This window comes from Lissotriton vulgaris, chromosome 1_1 (assembly GCF_964263255.1).
Source record: "Lissotriton vulgaris chromosome 1_1, aLisVul1.2, whole genome shotgun sequence".
NCBI lineage: Eukaryota > Metazoa > Chordata > Amphibia > Caudata > Salamandridae > Lissotriton > Lissotriton vulgaris.
Window position 1 is genome coordinate 381,413,706 of NC_141685.1, and position 18,045 is coordinate 381,431,750.

General features: G+C 43.9%; 1 protein-coding gene across 1 annotated transcript in view; it reads left to right on the forward strand.

The window, feature by feature from the left end:
• Window positions 1–871: 871 nt before the first annotated feature.
• Window positions 872–18,045, forward strand: part of GPX7 (glutathione peroxidase 7) — a 92,068-nt gene continuing 74,894 nt past the window's right edge. Inside the window, exon 1 of the mRNA XM_086952447.1 lies at window positions 872–1,105. Within this exon, the coding sequence (XP_086808573.1) occupies window positions 902–1,105 (204 nt within the window). The 5' untranslated portion in view covers window positions 872–901. The remainder of the gene's footprint in view (window positions 1,106–18,045) is intronic.

Below are 18,045 nucleotides of genomic sequence, written 5' to 3' on the forward strand. Positions count from 1 at the left end.
TGTGCTTCTCCAGACCAAGCACTCTTAAACTATACTGCCAACCAGTATGGAGGACATGTCACTCCTACACCTTGTAGTCCTCTCTTTATGTAACGGTTACCAGGCGCGCAACACCCATTGGGCTCACGGGGCTTCAGCCCAAACCCCGTCTGCCCGGGCGGAGACAGCTTCGCGGGCTGGCGAGCATCTAATTGCAGCTGCACCGGAGTACTTAACAGGTCTTTAAAAGACCATTTACTTGTAAATTAGGCTTTTTTTGTGTGTTCGCTCCTTCTTACAGCCACTCTGTCTGTGGTTGGAAGAATTAGCCCCCCTCGAAATATTTTTCAGCCCCTCCCCAAATTTGGCTCTAGTTGCCCGCCTGACGGTTACTATGCACGGATTTACCCATGTAATGTATGTGTGATGCAAAGTCCTTTGACGCCCTACATTTGTACGAGTTGCGCTATAAAAATAATGAATTGCATCTGAGAGAGAGCGGTTATGTAGACTTGTGGGGCAGTGTTAAAGGGTGGTAGTGAGGGAATCCATGTCGGTGGTCATTGGGGCGCGCCAACAAACATTGTAGCACCAGACACCACCAGCGCTAAAGCCCGTCCTGATTGGCATTTCTTAACTATTTCATGCATAAACGAAAAAGTAAATGGAATGTATGCTGATATACTGGATATGTATGTAAATGTTGCAATACAATAATACAGCACACAATCAAGAAACTAAAAAGGTTATTGGTGTGCGTGGAATTTTGAGATTTGCGACCGATTATGGCCAGGTTCGGCTCTGTTCAACATGAGCCCCGTGTCTGTCTCGCTGGCATCCAGCGGTTTGCGACGGGCAGTCGTGCTTTACGGCACAGTGGTTGAATGTGCAAGCGGTCTATGCGAGCTCAGCTGCCAGTGGGATGCAGGAGCCTGAGCGCGAGCGACACGCAGGCAGCATCTCGCGCAGGCAGAGGGTCGGGGTCCTCGTCACTATGGTCACGGTCACCCTCGCGCTGCTGCTCCTGGCGCTGTCCCTGTCCCACCAGAAGGACAAGGACTTTTACACTTTTAAGGTGGTGAACATCAGGGGCAAGCTCGTGTCACTGGAGAAGTACCGGGGCTCGGTAAGTGCAGCACGGGCTGCGGAAACTACTAACCCCGCGCCGAGGAGCCGTGCATGAGTCTCCGGCCCTCGCCCTGCAGCCTCCACGGAGCACTAACCCAGCTCGGCGACAGACGCAGCCCGCGGGTCCCTGTATACGTGGCAAGAGCCGGCATCCTTAGCGCGGGAGGGGGCTTCTGGGGTCTCAGCCTCTGACCCCACTCATGTCCCTGGGTAATGGCACAGCTAGTAGGGTTGTTCGCTGTAATGTTTCTCTTTGAGGCGCTATCAATTATTTACACGCCTGTCTACAGCCCGTGCAGACAATGCATTTAAACGTTGCTGGTACATCACTTATACATAGCACACTTCACTCGTGAGGGCACGGCGGCAACTTTGCAAAACCGTGACGAGTTGCATTTCTTGTTGATTTGCAGATAAAACCTTATTTGTCCGTTGCAAAAAGGGCACAGCATATGTAGAAAGGTCACGAAAAAAAGTTTTACGTTAACGATAGGTATAGTCAAAATGTGGGTTTGGGTCTTCAGTGGAGTGTTCGTAACGACGTGTGGTCTCGTGGGAGATGCCCGACTGTATGTTATCTGAAAAATCTATTTATCCGTTGTGGTCTTTGTCGCCCATTCAACCCGACCTTTTTCTCAATAATTCCCCATTGTTTAAGCGTGACTGTTGTATAGGTTGATACCCTTTTAGAGGCACGTTAGTGCCTTCTACTGAGAGGGCAGGAGGAAAACGTTCAAAAACTGCTTAATCGTCCAGGGGGGCTGTAATCTCAGAAAATTATGGGAGGGTGCGAAAAAACAGTGTAACCAAAGATTGGCCCGCTTTGACAGGCAAGCATCTAATTATACATTTAGACCAGCTTGTTTCGAGTCCTTATCCCTAGCAATCGAACAACGTAAGTTGCTAATGATGATAGCCTTTATGTACTTTTTAGGTATTTTATATAGGAATCGTTTTTTTTTCCTGGGAAGATCTACCTTTTCAACATTTCTACAGTTTTTTTTAAATTTCTTTAGCTAGTTCTGTTTGGGGTGACCAAGCCTAGCAAGTGCAGGAGCAGTGGGACACCATGTGTCTTCTTCCTGTCTCCTAGTACTCACCACCTCTACTAACCTAGTGAGAGCAGTCTTGGCCTGTGTAGGAAGCATTTGAGTAGAAAAATGATTCACGTACTCCAAGCCTGACAGCACCTGTCAATTAAGTCCTGCTATCACCATGCTCTGCTGGGCATGAAGCCTTGGGTGGAGTGGTGTGCCTGACACTACCAAATCTCAGACAAAGCACTCGAAGCTAGGGGTGAAATAGGATCTCAGCGTGAAGGGTGCACTGTGCAGGGGCAGAGCTATGGTGAGTAAATATGTCTGGTATTAGACATTTTTGGGGATAGTACATGAAAGTGGCGGAGCGCGTCTTTAGCCTCCTTGGCTTAACACTGCGCTCTGCCACTTCTGAAACGCAAGGATGCACCATATTTACATGAATGTGGTGCAGCCTTGCGTTTCCCACTGCGATGGTGCTAAGTTTAGCTACTTGGCGCCAACGCAGGCACCCTTGCAGCATAGAGCAAGGGTGTCTGCGTGCAGGGGAGGATTGTTTGTGTAGGAAGGTGTCCCTTCCTGCACATAACCAATCCTAATATGACATTCTGTCACTTTTATGAAAGTGACAAAATGGAATTTTTTTAAAGGTTAATATATGTACAGGAAGGGACACCTTCTTACACAGATACCAACCATGGTATTTTGCCTTTTCCATGTGTGCTACAGAAGGCAGCACACATGGAAAGTGACAAACAAGGAGAAATAATGCCTTTCCCCTTGTTTTGCTAATTTATGACCAGGATTTACCTGATGTTAATTTTGGCGCTGACTCCTATATACGCCACCCTTGTATATAGGGAGCAGCGTCAAAATGAATGGGTGTTGTGGTGGAATGCCCACAGCAACACCCACTGCAAACCCCCCTTTCACGCTAACCATAGTGTGAAAGAGGGCCTCATGTACAAGGCAGCGTTAAGCCATGTTAAGTGTCTTAACGGTGCCTTGTACAATAGGCGCAGCCCCTATCGCCACACAACATCGGTAAAAGTGACGTTCTGGTGGCGATAGGGGCTTGTACATATGCCCTCTTGATTTAAAAAAATCTGTCTATCTGCATATTTGTATGTATGTGTGTGTTTGTGTATGTATGTATGTATGTATATATATATATATATATATATCAAACAGAACCCAACATTGAAGACGCCTGCACACTGAAGAGTTGTATGCCTTGTTTAATGGGGATGACAATGCTCACAGTTCTCATCTTCAATCACGATTTCGGGCATCGTGTGCCTTTGATCACTGGCTGGAAGCAGAAGAACGGCAGCCAAGTGGAACACCTGTTAAATACACCAAGTCTGTAAACGGCACGGGGTGTCCGTGCCACAAAGGAGTTGCACAGCCATATGCACAAATGTGAATGATATACACACGTATTCCATATTTACTCCAAATTCTTCCCGTTTTTATTCCAAGTTTTTCAAGTTCTTTTCCAATGTTTACACATTTTTTCACCATCACGTCAAAGATGCGAAGTTTTCATGTTTTTATGCGTCTTATTATTCTGAGAGTGCCCATCCAGGCTTAATCACAGACAATTATTTAAAACTTCATGGTTCCAAAACATTCAACCCAATGCATTTCGGTCCTCAAGACCTTCTTCGGGGGTATCTACAATATTAAAAACATATTTTAATAAACGCTCCATTTATGCGAAAAGCATTCCAACAAACTTTTAGACCAAGTGTCCCTCCCCCTTCATCGATACTATAACTAAATAAAGTGTAACTAAATAAAGTGTGTTGACTCTTATGCGCGCTGTTATCTCCCCCGTCCTGCAGTCTTTAAACACCCTTAGGGACTGTCCCATTACACATGATAACAATGTGCCCTCTCGGTAAACCTCGCGCTCAAAAACCAATTTAAATAAGTCTAAATATCCCATCTACTTAAAGTGTAACCCACATCTACCTTTCTGAATCCACAGTCGATCCTTCGTGCATCCCTGCTCCAACGTTCTGAGTATTAAACCACTCCCTTTTCTCTTCTCCCTTCGACTGCAAGCTAAGTTTCCTGTCCTCTACGAAATGGTTTATAGCCTTCTCCTCCCACCTGTGTTCTTTTCTACATCACGTGGTTCGTCTGCCTCCCCGTGTTTCTTAAAGTGCACCTTCCCCCTCCCAAATAATCCAATGCTAACAGTTACCGCTTTACTTGTGTGCATACATCAACTAAAAAATAAACTGACTGTAACCAATGAATGTCCGTGATAAAATTATCAAATGAAATATAAAAATGGCAAATAAACACTTAATTGTGACATTATGACTCTAAAATGTCCACTTGAAACAAACGTCCATTGCGAACAATCTTTCCAAATGTAGCTTCTTAATGTTTGGAGAAAGCGTCCTTGACGTGTATACTTCCATAAGTCCCATTTTTCATCTGTATCAACTTTTCGGCAGGGTGCTCAAACAGGGTTAGGGACAGAATTAATGAAACTGCACTGTAAATAGTCCTGCAGCACACCCTTGCTTTATCATTTTTAAACTTTTTGCAATGTTTTCTCAATCTTAGCGTGCAGCACTCCGTCATGCTCCGTCCCAAACAAGCACCTGAGTTAAACAGCTCTGTAAACGGCACGGGGTGTCCGTGCCACAAAGGAGTTGCACAGCCATATGCACAAATGTGAATGATATACACACGTATTCCATATTTACTCCAAATTCTTCCCGTTTTTATTCCAAGTTTTTCAAGTTCTTTTCCAATGTTTACACATTTTTTCACCATCACGTCAAAGATGCGAAGTTTTCATGTTTTTATGCGTCTTATTATTCTGAGAGTGCCCATCCAGGCTTAATCACAGACAATTATTTAAAACTTCATGGTTCCAAAACATTCAACCCAATGCATTTCGGTTCTCAAGACCTTCTTCGGGGGTATCTACAATATTAAAAACATATTTTAATAAACGCTCCATTTATGCGAAAAGCATTCCAACAAACTTTTAGACCAAGTGTCCCTCCCCCTTCATCGATACTATAACTAAATAAAGTGTAACTAAATAAAGTGTGTTGACTCTTATGCGCGCTGTTATCTCCCCCGTCCTGCAGTCTTTAAACACCCTTAGGGACTGTCCCATTACACATGATAACAATGTGCCCTCTCGGTAAACCTCGCGCTCAAAAAACAATTTAAATAAGTCTAAATATCCCATCTACTTAAAGTGAACCCACATCTACCTTTCTGAATCCACAGTCGATCCTTCGTGCATCCCTGCTCCAACGTTCTGAGTATTAAACCACTCCCTTTTCTCTTCTCCCTTCGACTGCAAGCTAAGTTTCCTGTCCTCTACGAAATGGTTTATAGCCTTCTCCTCCCACCTGTGTTCTTTTCTACATCACGTGGTTCGTCTGCCTCCCCGTGTTTCTTAAAGTGCACCTTCCCCCTCCCAAATAATCCAATGCTAACAGTTACCGCTTTACTTATGTGCATACATCAACTAAAAAGGTGGAGAAGGCTATAAACAAACCAGAACGTTGGAGCAGGGATGCACGAAGGATCGACTGTGGATTCAGAAAGGTAGATGTGGGTTACACTTTAAGTAGATGGGATATTTAGACTTATTTAAATTGGTTTTTGAGCGCGAGGTTTACCGAGAGGGCACATTGTTATCATGTGTAATGGGACAGTCCCTAAGGGTGTTTAAAGACTGCAGGACGGGGGAGATAACAGCGCGCATAAGAGTCAACACACTTTATTTAGTTACACTTTATTTAGTTATAGTATCGATGAAGGGGGAGGGACACTTGGTCTAAAAGTTTGTTGGAATGCTTTTCGCATAAATGGAGCGTTTATTAAAATATGTTTTTAATATTGTAGATAGCCCCGAAGAAGGTCTGGAGGACCGAAATGCATTGGGTTGAATGTTTTGGAACCATGAAGTTTTAAATAATTGTCTGTGATTAAGCCTGGATGGGCACTCTCAGAATAATAAGACGTATAAAAACATGAAAACTTCGCATCTTTGACGTGATGGTGAAAAAATGTGTAAACATTGGAAAAGAACTTGAAAAACTTTGAATAAAAACGGGAAGAATTTGGAGTAAATATGGAATACGTGTGTATATCATTCACATTTGTGCATATGGCTGTGCAACTCCTTTGTGGCACGGACACCCCGTGCCGTTTACAGAGCTGTTTAACTCAGGTGCTTGTTTGGGACGGAGCATGACGGAGTGCTGCACGCTAAGATTGAGAAAACATTGCAAAAAGTTTAAAAATGATAAAGCAAGGGTGTGCTGCAGGACTATTTACAGTGCAGTTTCATTAATTCTGTCCCTAACCCTGTTTGAGCACCCTGCCGAAAAGTTGATACAGATGAAAAATGGGACTTATGGAAGTATACACGTCAAGGACGCTTTCTCCAAACATTAAGAAGCTACATTTGGAAAGATTGTTCGCAATGGACGTTTGTTTCAAGTGGACATTTTAGAGTCATAATGTCACAATTAAGTGTTTATTTGCCATTTTTATATTTCATTTGATAATTTTATCACGGACATTCATTGGTTACAGTCAGTTTATTTTTTAGTTGATGTATGCACACAAGTAAAGCGGTAACTGTTAGCATTGGATTATTTGGGAGGGGGAAGGTGCACTTTAAGAAACACGGGGAGGCAGACGAACCACGTGATGTAGAAAAGAACACAGGTGGGAGGAGAAGGCTATAAACCATTTCGTAGAGGACAGGAAACTTAGCTTGCAGTCGAAGGGAGAAGAGAAAAGGGAGTGGTTTAATACTCAGAACGTTGGAGCAGGGATGCACGAAGGATCGACTGTGGATTCAGAAAGGTAGATGTGGGTTACACTTTAAGTAGATGGGATATTTAGACTTATTTAAATTGGTTTTTGAGTGCGAGGTTTACTGAGAGGGCACATTGTTATCATGTGTAATGGGACAGTCCCTAAGGGTGTTTAAAGACTGCAGGACGGGGGAGATAACAGCGCGCATAAGAATCAACACACTTTATTTAGTTACACTTTATTTAGTTATAGTATCGATGAAGGGGGAGGGACACTTGGTCTAAAAGTTTGTTGGAATGCTTTTCGCATAAATGGAGCGTTTATTAAAATATGTTTTTAATATTGTAGATACCCCCGAAGAAGGTCTTGAGGACCGAAATGCATTGGGTTGAATGTTTTGGAACCATGAAGTTTTAAATAATTGTCTGTGATTAAGCCTGGATGGGCACTCTCAGAATAATAAGACGCATAAAAACATGAAAACTTCGCATCTTTGACGTGATGGTGAAAAAATGTGTAAACATTGGAAAAGAACTTGAAAAACTTGGAATAAAAACGGGAAGAATTTGGAGTAAATATGGAATACGTGTGTATATCATTCACATTTGTGCATATGGCTGTGCAACTCCTTTGTGGCACGGACACCCCGTGCCGTTTACAGAGCTGTTTAACTCAGGTGCTTGTTTGGGACGGAGCATGACGGAGTGCTGCACGCTAAGATTGAGAAAACATTGCAAAAAGTTTAAAAATGATAAAGCAAGGGTGTGCTGCAGGACTATTTACAGTGCAAATACACCAAGTCCCCACACCGCATGGACTTCTGGTACTTGCAGTTCCACCAATAACACCACAGTGGGTGCCACCGTAACTCGCCATTAAAACAGTCTAATACCCCAGTGGGCCGATTGAAAGCTGAAGAACTGCTCGTAGTGCTGTTCACGTCCCTCAATAATGGCCTCTCCGTCCTCTCAGCATCCCTCAATTCAGTTTGCCCCACCACAGACTGCAGTTTGGGGCCAAAAGATCACAGAGAATGGGACTTGGCGGCGCAGCATTAGCGGAATGAAAATAAACTGCCATTTAAACTTCAGCCCACATGGGGAATACTTTATTTTATTGAACCCACATGGGAGCAAATATCTCGCAGTAAATAAAACTTCCAGTTCCAGCATGCTTGGAGTAACTCACCTGAATCATTTGTGAGGCCCGCAGGGGCGGAACGTTTACATGTACTAATGGCGCTGGAGCGAGTTGTCAGTCTTTCCGGTGTTACCCTCTGATGAAGAAGCTTTCCAGCTTTGAAACGCGTAAGGGATTTGATTTCGAAGTACATTTGGCGGTTTAGAAAATAAATAGCGTTTGACAGCACTCACCTGCGTGGGCATCCTTGCTTCAGGGCAAAGTTTTGGATTGGATATATATATATATATATATATATACTCTCCACATGATACAAATAAGATAAACATAGACAAAATACTAAAGCATTCTTGTTTTCAGCATATATTGTTAACTGCATCACCCAAATTATCATAACGAGTACTCCTACATTAATTGTATTAATCAACTCTAATACGTGCAGTATCATTAGTAATCTACACACTGTTGAGTCATGTATTGTTAGGTGTTTAACCCGAATGGGCACACATTGATTGATAAAACACCTGTGCCTAAAACTTATCAGTTAAAATAAACGTGAACTGGGCAGATTACATGAATGAGTTACTTCATATAGTCCTCAATAACTTATTATAAAATACAGCTCCAATGGGCCGGCTATAATTGCATTGAAGTTTAACACAGCCACGAGAATAAGTCATACTTCAGATCTGTTTCCCTTCTTGCAGTGATGCGGGCAGGGAAATAGATCTGAATATTATTATTATAATAAAAATAACTTATGCCCTAAGTTACCTATAAATCTCACCGCTGCCATGTACTGCTAATTACTCCACATATTACATCACTTACGAGATCTTCTATGACATCATTGATAATATCACTGCAACAGTTGCTGTAAAATTATTAACAAGAAAACTGTGCATGCCGGGGCCCTAGTTATAGTTATCTTAGGGCACAGGTTCTAGTTACTTGAGATAACTGTAACTATAATTGTGGAATTTCTATGGCTTTGCGTGTGTAAAATCTGAATTTAACTAAAATATCCATGTATCCTTTGTTTTTTTGTGAATTTATATATATATATATAATTTATATTAAATATATATGTATAACATATAGGAGATTTCAGCCAGCTTTCTACATTCATTGGTCTGTGTGTTATTCAAAATTCTGTTATGTCCACCACAGCATGGGTCACAGGGTCAACTCACTTCAGCCATTGGCCTACTTGTAAGTGAGTAACACATATTGTTCTTGCACGATGTGCACTTTCACACAAAAAGTCATCCCCTTATAAAAATTACAAAAAATATTTAGAAACATCGGAAAATCCATATTCGTCAGCTAGAGACCGGCCTACTGACTTTGTCAAGGTTTCTTTCATACAGTGCTTTCTACACACTAATGACTTTATTCATAAAAGAATGTGAGCATGTGGGTTTCAACTTACACCAGCAAATGGCTTTGTTTACAAGTATAAGGCGTTCAGAAAAAGTGAATTTGCACTCTTAATTTATTCTTGCCTGGCATTACTCCGCGGATGGTGTGACTGAGCTTGGCGAAATCCTACTGAGGGGTGGAGAGTGGGCGCTTCAGACCAGGGAGGACACGAAAAACTCTCTGTGTTCACAAACATTTGTCTGACCCTTTCCAGCCCTTGAAACGACTGGAGGCTTACTCCTGTGAATAGCAGGAGAGAAGCCCTTTGGAGGGTCGGACGGAAGATAATACTCTCACAATATGTAGGGAATCGGGGGAGAGGGTTTCCCAAGCAATTGCACAAATCTAGGAGCACTTACCACGGTGCACTTACGCACTATGTATAATTGTACAAAAGCGGACATTCCCACGCTCATCTGGAGGTAGAAATTCACACACAAATTCTCAGTGATCCTGGAAACTTGCCACTGCGGCAGGTTTCAAGGAGTACTCGCGGAAATCTTTGAGAATTCCTGTAATTTGGAAATGTGCACTCACATGAGGCAGTAATCCTGTGGGTGCAGGCAACGTAATTTTTGTGTGACTTGGGCCTGGCCCCCGAAATTCCGCCCACCAGAGTGTGTCGGAGCTGCTCAGGCTAGAAATCTGGGAGGGAGGTAAGACTGCATTCAGTCCTTGGCCTCTGCTGAGACCAGTGCGCCGTTCGTGAGCATGGCACTTGTTGTCTGTCCTTTAATTTCTTTTCGCAAAATGTCAGTTTGACTGCTTTGTGAAAATCATATGTGTAGATGTACACATTGTAGGAAGAAGTTCACTCAATCCACAGTGAGCTTGACGCATGCCACCATGAATGCTTCCTGTGTTGTCAGAACTGGGGCTGAAGTAGGCCTTTCAGGAGAAAAGAAAGAAAATACTTTTTGAGCGTAGATCTTGCATTTTGTAAAACGTATACCATTCAGCTATTTCACAAATACTTTATCAGTCAGGTGTAGGCTAAAATACCTAATCAGGAGCCTTGCTAATGTATGCAGGCAATCCAAAAGTATGTATATATACGTCCCCTGCATCTAATAGTTTTTACAATAAATGTACGAAAATGTGCTGTCCATTGCCCCATGCATTGTGACTTTCCGATTGGAGTCAGCAGTGTAAATATGTAACCGTATACGCATAGGGAGTTTCACAAGAAGGGACTCTCACTCCTGAAGGAGTGAAACACGATTCCATGTCGGGACAGCATGGCATGTCCAGTCAACAAAGCAGGTTAGAACATGTGTACCAGACGCGTGGCTACCCTGAAGCATGGAGCAGAGCTGAAAGGAAAAGATTCCGGTGGAACGGCCTGCTTGCAGCAAGGTAACCTTGAAGAAGAGAATAAAGAAGAGATATCCGACTCTAAAACCATTTCAAAGTTTTCTGTCTGGAAGAGATGTGATGTTGTCAGCTACACGTTTTATTTGAAATGTTTACAGCTGTTCCGATATGTGGCTATGCTTTATTTACACATAGCACAACCATAACATACTGGGTATTGTATCAGCGTATGACCCACAGGCTTTGTTTCCCCCAGATACTTAAATTGTTACCACCGACAGCGCCATCTTTGTTTCACTGCACAGTTGGCCCCTTCTAGTTGGATCATGTATTTCCAGCTATTCTAATGCTGTTCGTTGTTGCTACCTAAGAACACTAGTGTATGTTTATCCTAACAATCTCTTCAGAAAATTGGAAACTACACCCTAGACTTCACTGGAGCCTTAGAGCACCCTATCGGTACCCTGTCGCCAGTTCCCTTTTTCCCACAACTTCAATGCAAAATTTTATTTTGCCAAGTCTTCTTTTCTCACTTTGAACTCATGTTTTCTTTTGTTTTTGCTCAATGGGTGCTGTTCTCAAAAGATGAAGACCATCTTGTTCTAAATAGCTCAAATACATTGTTTCTTTCTTATGTGCAATTTCTGAAATGATGCTTTAGCACATAATCGTGCAGTACACTCCAATGCACCCCACTCCAATCGAAAAATATCTGCCCCACTCCAATACAAAACAATCTGTCCTCCTCCAATCCATCCCACTCCAATCTGCCCCACTAAATTCCAAAACAATCTGACCCTCTCTAACCCACCCCACCCCACCCCACTCCAATCCAAAACAATCTGCCCACATCAACCACACCACTCCAATCTAACTCACACGTGTCCAAAACAATCTGCCCTACTCCAATCCAATCAATTGCACCCAATCCACCTACTTCATCCCAATTCACCCTACTCTAATCCACCACAATCCACCCCACACCAATGCTGTCCACTCCACATCAATCGACTCCACCCCAATCTAATCTAACCTACTCCAATCCAATCCACCTCACCCCAATCCAATCCACCTCACTCCCTCCCTAATCCACACCAATCCAATCCAAAACAATCCGCCCTCTCTAATCTGCACCACACTAATCAGTCACCCCTCCAATCCAAAACAATCAGCCCACTCCAATCCAAAACAATATGCCCCATTCCAATGCAGAACAATCCGTCCCACTTCATTCTGCCCCACTAAAATCCAAAACAATCTACCATACTCCAATCTGCCCCACTCCAATCCAGAACAGTGTGTCCCACTCCAATCAGCTCCACATCAATTCAAAGCAATCTTACCCACTCCAATCCACCCTACTCCAATTCACCTCACCCCATCCACCCCACTGTAGTCCAATCCAAACTACCCTAATCCTACCAAACCCAATCCACCCAACACAATCCAATCCATTCCACCCCACACCAATCCAATTCAACCCATTCCACCCCAGTCCAATCTAATCCTTCTTATTCTAATCCACGCCAATCCAATCCACCTCACTCTAATCCTATTTCCTCCTTGGCAGTCCAATCTACTCCTCTCCAATCCACCCCACCCCACCCCTCTCCCATTCACCCCACTGAAATCCATTTCACTCCAGTCCACCCCAATGTAGCCTACCACTCTCCAATCCACCCCACTCAATCCGTTTCACCCCAACCCAAACCACCCCACTCCAATCCACCTCTTCCAGTCCACCCACTCCATTCCACACCACCCCACACAGTACAATCCACCCACTCTTCCCCAGTCCAGTCCCATCTACCCCAATCCACCCCACCCAGTCCACCCCGCTCAATCCAATCCATTCACCCTACCACACTCAAACCCACCCCACTCCAATCCACCCCTCCAATCCAACCCCTTTCAATCCAATCCATTGCAATCCATTCACCCCACTCCAGTCCACCCCACTGCAGTCCAGTCCACCTCATACCAATCCAGTCCAATGCACCCCACTCCAATCCAGCCCCCTTCAGTCCGATCCACCTCCTTCATTCTGGTCCATTCCACCTCATTCCAATGCTGTCTAATCCACCCCACTCCACTTTAATTCACCCCACTCTAACTCAATGAACTCTAACCCAGTCCACCCCAAACCAATCCACCGTACCCAAACCAAACTTACCCTTCCACCCACCCCACTTCAATCCACCTCACTCCATTTCAATCTGCTTCAAACCAATCCACCCACTCCAATGAACCACCTCCTCGCAATCCAGTCTACTCTACCCCAATCCAATCCACCCTAAACTACTCCAATCCACCAGCTACCTCAATCCACTCCACTCCAATCCACTCTACGCCACTCCATGCTGCTCCACGCCACTCCACTCTATGATGTGCCACTCTACGACAATGCACTCTAAGACACACTGAACCACTGAACTCTACTCCCCTCTACTCAACTCTATAACACTCTACTTCCCCATCTCCACTGTTGGACACTCAACTTCGACAAATCCAGTCTACGACACTCTACTTCCCCCATTCCATTCTAGGACACTCCACACCACTAACATTTAGCTACGATGAGCAGCATCCACACTGGTGTAGAACATGGCAAAAACACATTGCCAAATCCAATAGCTCCTGTATTGGAAAAACGTATTGGCCTTGCCGATTCTTGTTTTGTTGCATGCTGCGATCTGTAGTTCTGTCTAACCCATTATAGAACATGGACTTCAAGTCCCAGACTTTGAAGAAAATGCCTGTAATGGGAGAGCTACTCATGTATGGAATTGGAAAACGAAATGCCTCACTTTATGTAGTCATTTCTGCACTCGTCATCCTAAACCTTCCGTGCCCGGTTCATACACGGTTCTTCCACCAGGGGCGGCTCCTTTGCAATGGCGGAGGAGCATCACCCCACTGGCTCAGTGCCAGCAAGTGAAAAAGAAAACGATATTTTAGTACTGTTTCATTTTTAATTTGCTGGCTCTGAGCCAGCTTGAGAAGGGAGTGGCAGGGCCGGGGCATGGAAGGGGGAGGAGGAGTGCTATGTGAACTTTTAAGTGTGCATGTGTCTTTGTCCGCCTGTCTCAGGCTGACCAAATTCCACATGCCTAATTAGGTTTCTTCATCTGACTTCATTGAGCAGCCAGGCTGGAGATACCCACAGACTCCCTGACCTGAGCGGAGCGTCTTCTCAGCCCGCTCAGGCCAATCCCCATGCTAACCTCCAATGAGAGCTGCGTGGGGATTGGATGGGAGTCTGGTGCTTTCTCAGGAACTGTAGCAGAGGAGCTCGAGGCAGACGGCATCACCAGGTAAGTGTTTATTTTTACTACCCCCTGCCGTGTGCTCCCCGCATGTTCTTCCTGCTGGCCCCCTCCATGCTTCAAGCTGGCCCCCACTGCCCCCCCCCCCCTCCTGCACCCCCTTCATCCAACCCCAGTATTTTATTGTGTCGGCGCCCACTGTCTTCCACTGCAGCTGATGTGATATTATCATTCTGATTGACGGATATTAAGTAATATGGGAGTGGTGGATTCTGGGACACAAGATAGTGTGACCGACACCTCAGGGTAGAGCAGTGTGCACATCAGTGCAAACTGCACTGTAGAGGCTTGGCACAGCAGCGTTGTCCACTATGTGGTGCAGTTTGCACTAGTGAATGGTGAAGTACTCTACATGTGTAACTTCTTTGTAGGTCTTGCCTTGAAACAGCTTTACTTTGTTGACAACCTCACATAATCAAAAACATGTAAATAAAAAGTACATGCCTATATACATATGCATTATCCCATTTCATGCATTATTCCTGTCCAGCTGCCGTTCACATTTTGCTTATTTCCAGCAGAGCATACAGCATAAAGTCATCGGACTGCCTACTTCAGCCATAGTATCTGCTACACTGTAACTAAGGGCATTTTGCCTGCTCACAAGTAATCGGTCTGGTTAGTCAGTACTTCACTTTGCCAATTCTTTTTTTTTTCTTTCCATTCTTTATCCTTTTTTATTTTTTTTTTCAAAGAAAAAATAGTCCGTCTGTGTTTCATTTTCAATTTAAAACCAGTAGTACATTTTATAGAATATTATTTACCTATGGTGTGCATTAATACTAATAAGGGTTTCTATACCTGTGCTCGTGCCCATACTGTTCTATTATGCAGTGATTAAAATGTATAAATGTAAAAAGTTTATTGCCCACATGCAGAGACCATATTTGCACTTTACAGGTTTTCTTTTTTTTTATATGGCATATGCTTTCAATAAATATTACAAAAAAGTAAGCATCATACCAGCTTACCAAGACGAGAGCTATTGGTGTTGCCAATGCTTGTTTCATGTATGTTATGTTTTCACGAGTATCATTATATGGGAAATGGCGACACTCAAACAATGCACAGGACAAAGAGAGATTCAAAGCCACACTTTCTTCTTATCATATAAACTTAAAGTCTGCACGGAAATTGCATATTGCAAATCAACTAGAACAGGCTGGGAACAACTCTAGGACCTTTTATCGGATCCTGAAGACCTTCACTAACCTTAAGGCTTGCGATACTGCGGGGACTCCCTCACAGTCGCTGTGCGACAATATAGCGTCCTTTCTAACCCAGAAAATCGACGCTATTTACCATAAAATTATCTCATCCAACGGAATTCCTAATAACCCCTTCTACAGAACGCCTTGTAACCTCCATCAACACTGCGCAGTTGCACTTTTTTCCTTCCCTTACCCCAGAAGAGGTAGAAACTCGTCTAACCAAAGTTAAGTCTGGGCCCCCTAGATGTAATCCCCACAAACATCTCCTCCTGACTAGCTAAACAGCTAGCCACACCCATTTGCACTATCCTCAACAGCTCTTTGAGGGTTGTCAGACTCCCTCCCGAATGGAAAGCAGCACAAGTTGTTCCCATTCATAAAAACCTTAAGGTCCCCACTATCAAGCTGTCCAAATATTTCCCCCATTTCTTTGCTCATCCTTCAGAGCAAGCTCCTTGAAAAACACATAAACAGGCACTTTTCTGATTTTGTTGAATCCTCACATTGCCTGGATGTCTCCCAGTCAGGTTTCCGGGCCAAGCACAGTATCGAGTCCGCCGTGATAGAGGTAACTGATAACATCAGAATGGCCCTGGACAAGGGTCAGGCAGCACTTTTAGTGCTGCTTGACCTATCTGTGCCGTTTGACACCATCTCTCACCAAATCCTACTGGGGGGACTTCAGGACATTGGTGTTCAAGGGGTTGCGCTGAAATGGATGACCGACTTTCTAACAGATTGAACCCAGAAAGTCACTTTGAGCACTTTTAGATCTAAGACCAGTAAAGTTATCAAGGGAATACCACAGGGCTCCTGTTTGAGTCCTACCCTCTTTAACATTTATGTTACTCCCTTGGATAAACTAATAAGGACCCTAGAGTTTAGTCTCATCTCCTACGTGGATGACACCCAGCTCCTACTCACCTTTGGTATGTCCAGTCCTAACATACAACTTATCTTTTCGGAGAGCATGAAGACCATTGCCGCCTGGATGAGGGCTAATTTCCTTCAACTGAATGCCGAAAAATCAGAGATCATGTTTGGAGGTACAGCTATAAGCTGGACTCCTGGTTGGTGGCCAGAGGAGCTAAGTTCTGTTCCCACTCCAAAAGCAGTGGTCAAGAACCTAGGCATCTGTATTGACCAGAATCTTACGCTCGAAGCACATGCCACTACCACCGCTGGTACCTGCTTTCATACACTCAGCCTCCTCAGAAGAGTATTTCCTCTGTTATCATCCCCCACGCAAAAAACACTGATGCAAGCTCTGGTGTTAAGCTGTCTGGACTACTGCAACACACTGTTGACTTCAGCCAACGAGGCTTCCTTAAACAAGTTGCAAGTGGTCCAGAATACAGCAGCCCTACTAGTAGCAAATGCCCCTCCCAGAACGGCCTCCATACCACTTCTTAACAAACTCCCCAGGGTCCCCGTGAGAAAGCGGGTGAAATTTAAGATCTGCTACTCTGTTTTTAACACCTTGGCTGCTAGGTGTTTTCCCCTCCTATGCTGAATTATCGTCATTTCCATCATTTCATGACGAGCTCAGCTCGTCATCAGCACAGCTCAACCGTGCATCATGACGAGCTGAGCTCGTCATGAGCATGGAAAGGGTTAAAGCCCTTAACAGCCTGGGGCCTTCCTACCTGTCTGACAAACTGCCAAAGTATACCCTCTCTCGGCCCCTCCGATCTGGATCCAAGCTTCTCCTTTGCACCCGAGAATGAAAAAGGCTTGCATGGGTGGCAAAGCATTTAATTACCTTGCCCTGACTCTCTGGAACAAACTTCCCCCTCCAACTATGCGACTGCCAGAGCCTTCCCCATTTTAGGAAACTGTTAAAAACCCATCTCTTCTGAGGCCCACTCGTTTGGCTGTAGCATGATGTCCCAGCGCAGAGATAGCCCTTATGGGGTGATTTGGGCGCTATATAAATGAATAAATATCAAATATGAAGAATTAGTGTAACTGTTTTTTCTTGAAGAATATCATACATGAAAAAAGGATTTTAAGAGCAGAAACATTTGCAACAAACCTTACACCTAAAAACATAGTATGAGAGGGTTTGGAGCAAATATAGTCCTTTGATTAGTATATGTGGTGTTCCCTGACTGTCAAATTGGTTGCTGTATTTTCCAGTAATCCCAAGTACTTGCATAGTTATATTATGCCACTAACTTGGCATAAGTGGTTGTTTTGTGGTAAACCTACATTGAGGGGGTTGCTTTGTTACTCCTTGGGCAAATCCTCATAAATTATACTAGCTGAGGCATCCTATGGGTGTACCCTGTTTGAATAATGGGAAATGAATGGGAGCATAATTTTATCTTTGCTGAAAGGGAGGCCCAAGATCTGTGGCTTGCTTGGATGATACTCTATCAACAACCAATAACTGTGGGTCTACGTGGAACTAAGGTCTCTGTATTCAAACGGTGTCAACTATACTGTAACGTACAAAAAGGACTAATCACAATGTTATATATGTACCCATCAGTTACACACTCTGAACCGCCCTGTTGTCATCATTTGGGCGATTTCACAAAGTAGTATGTCCACATTGTACATACCACTAGTCAACACAGTGGTAACCGGAAGCAGTGCTCAAAATAAAAATATGTGAGTGAAAGTGTAAAGATAAAAATGGATAGTGGATGCACCAAATAATTTTAATGAGAA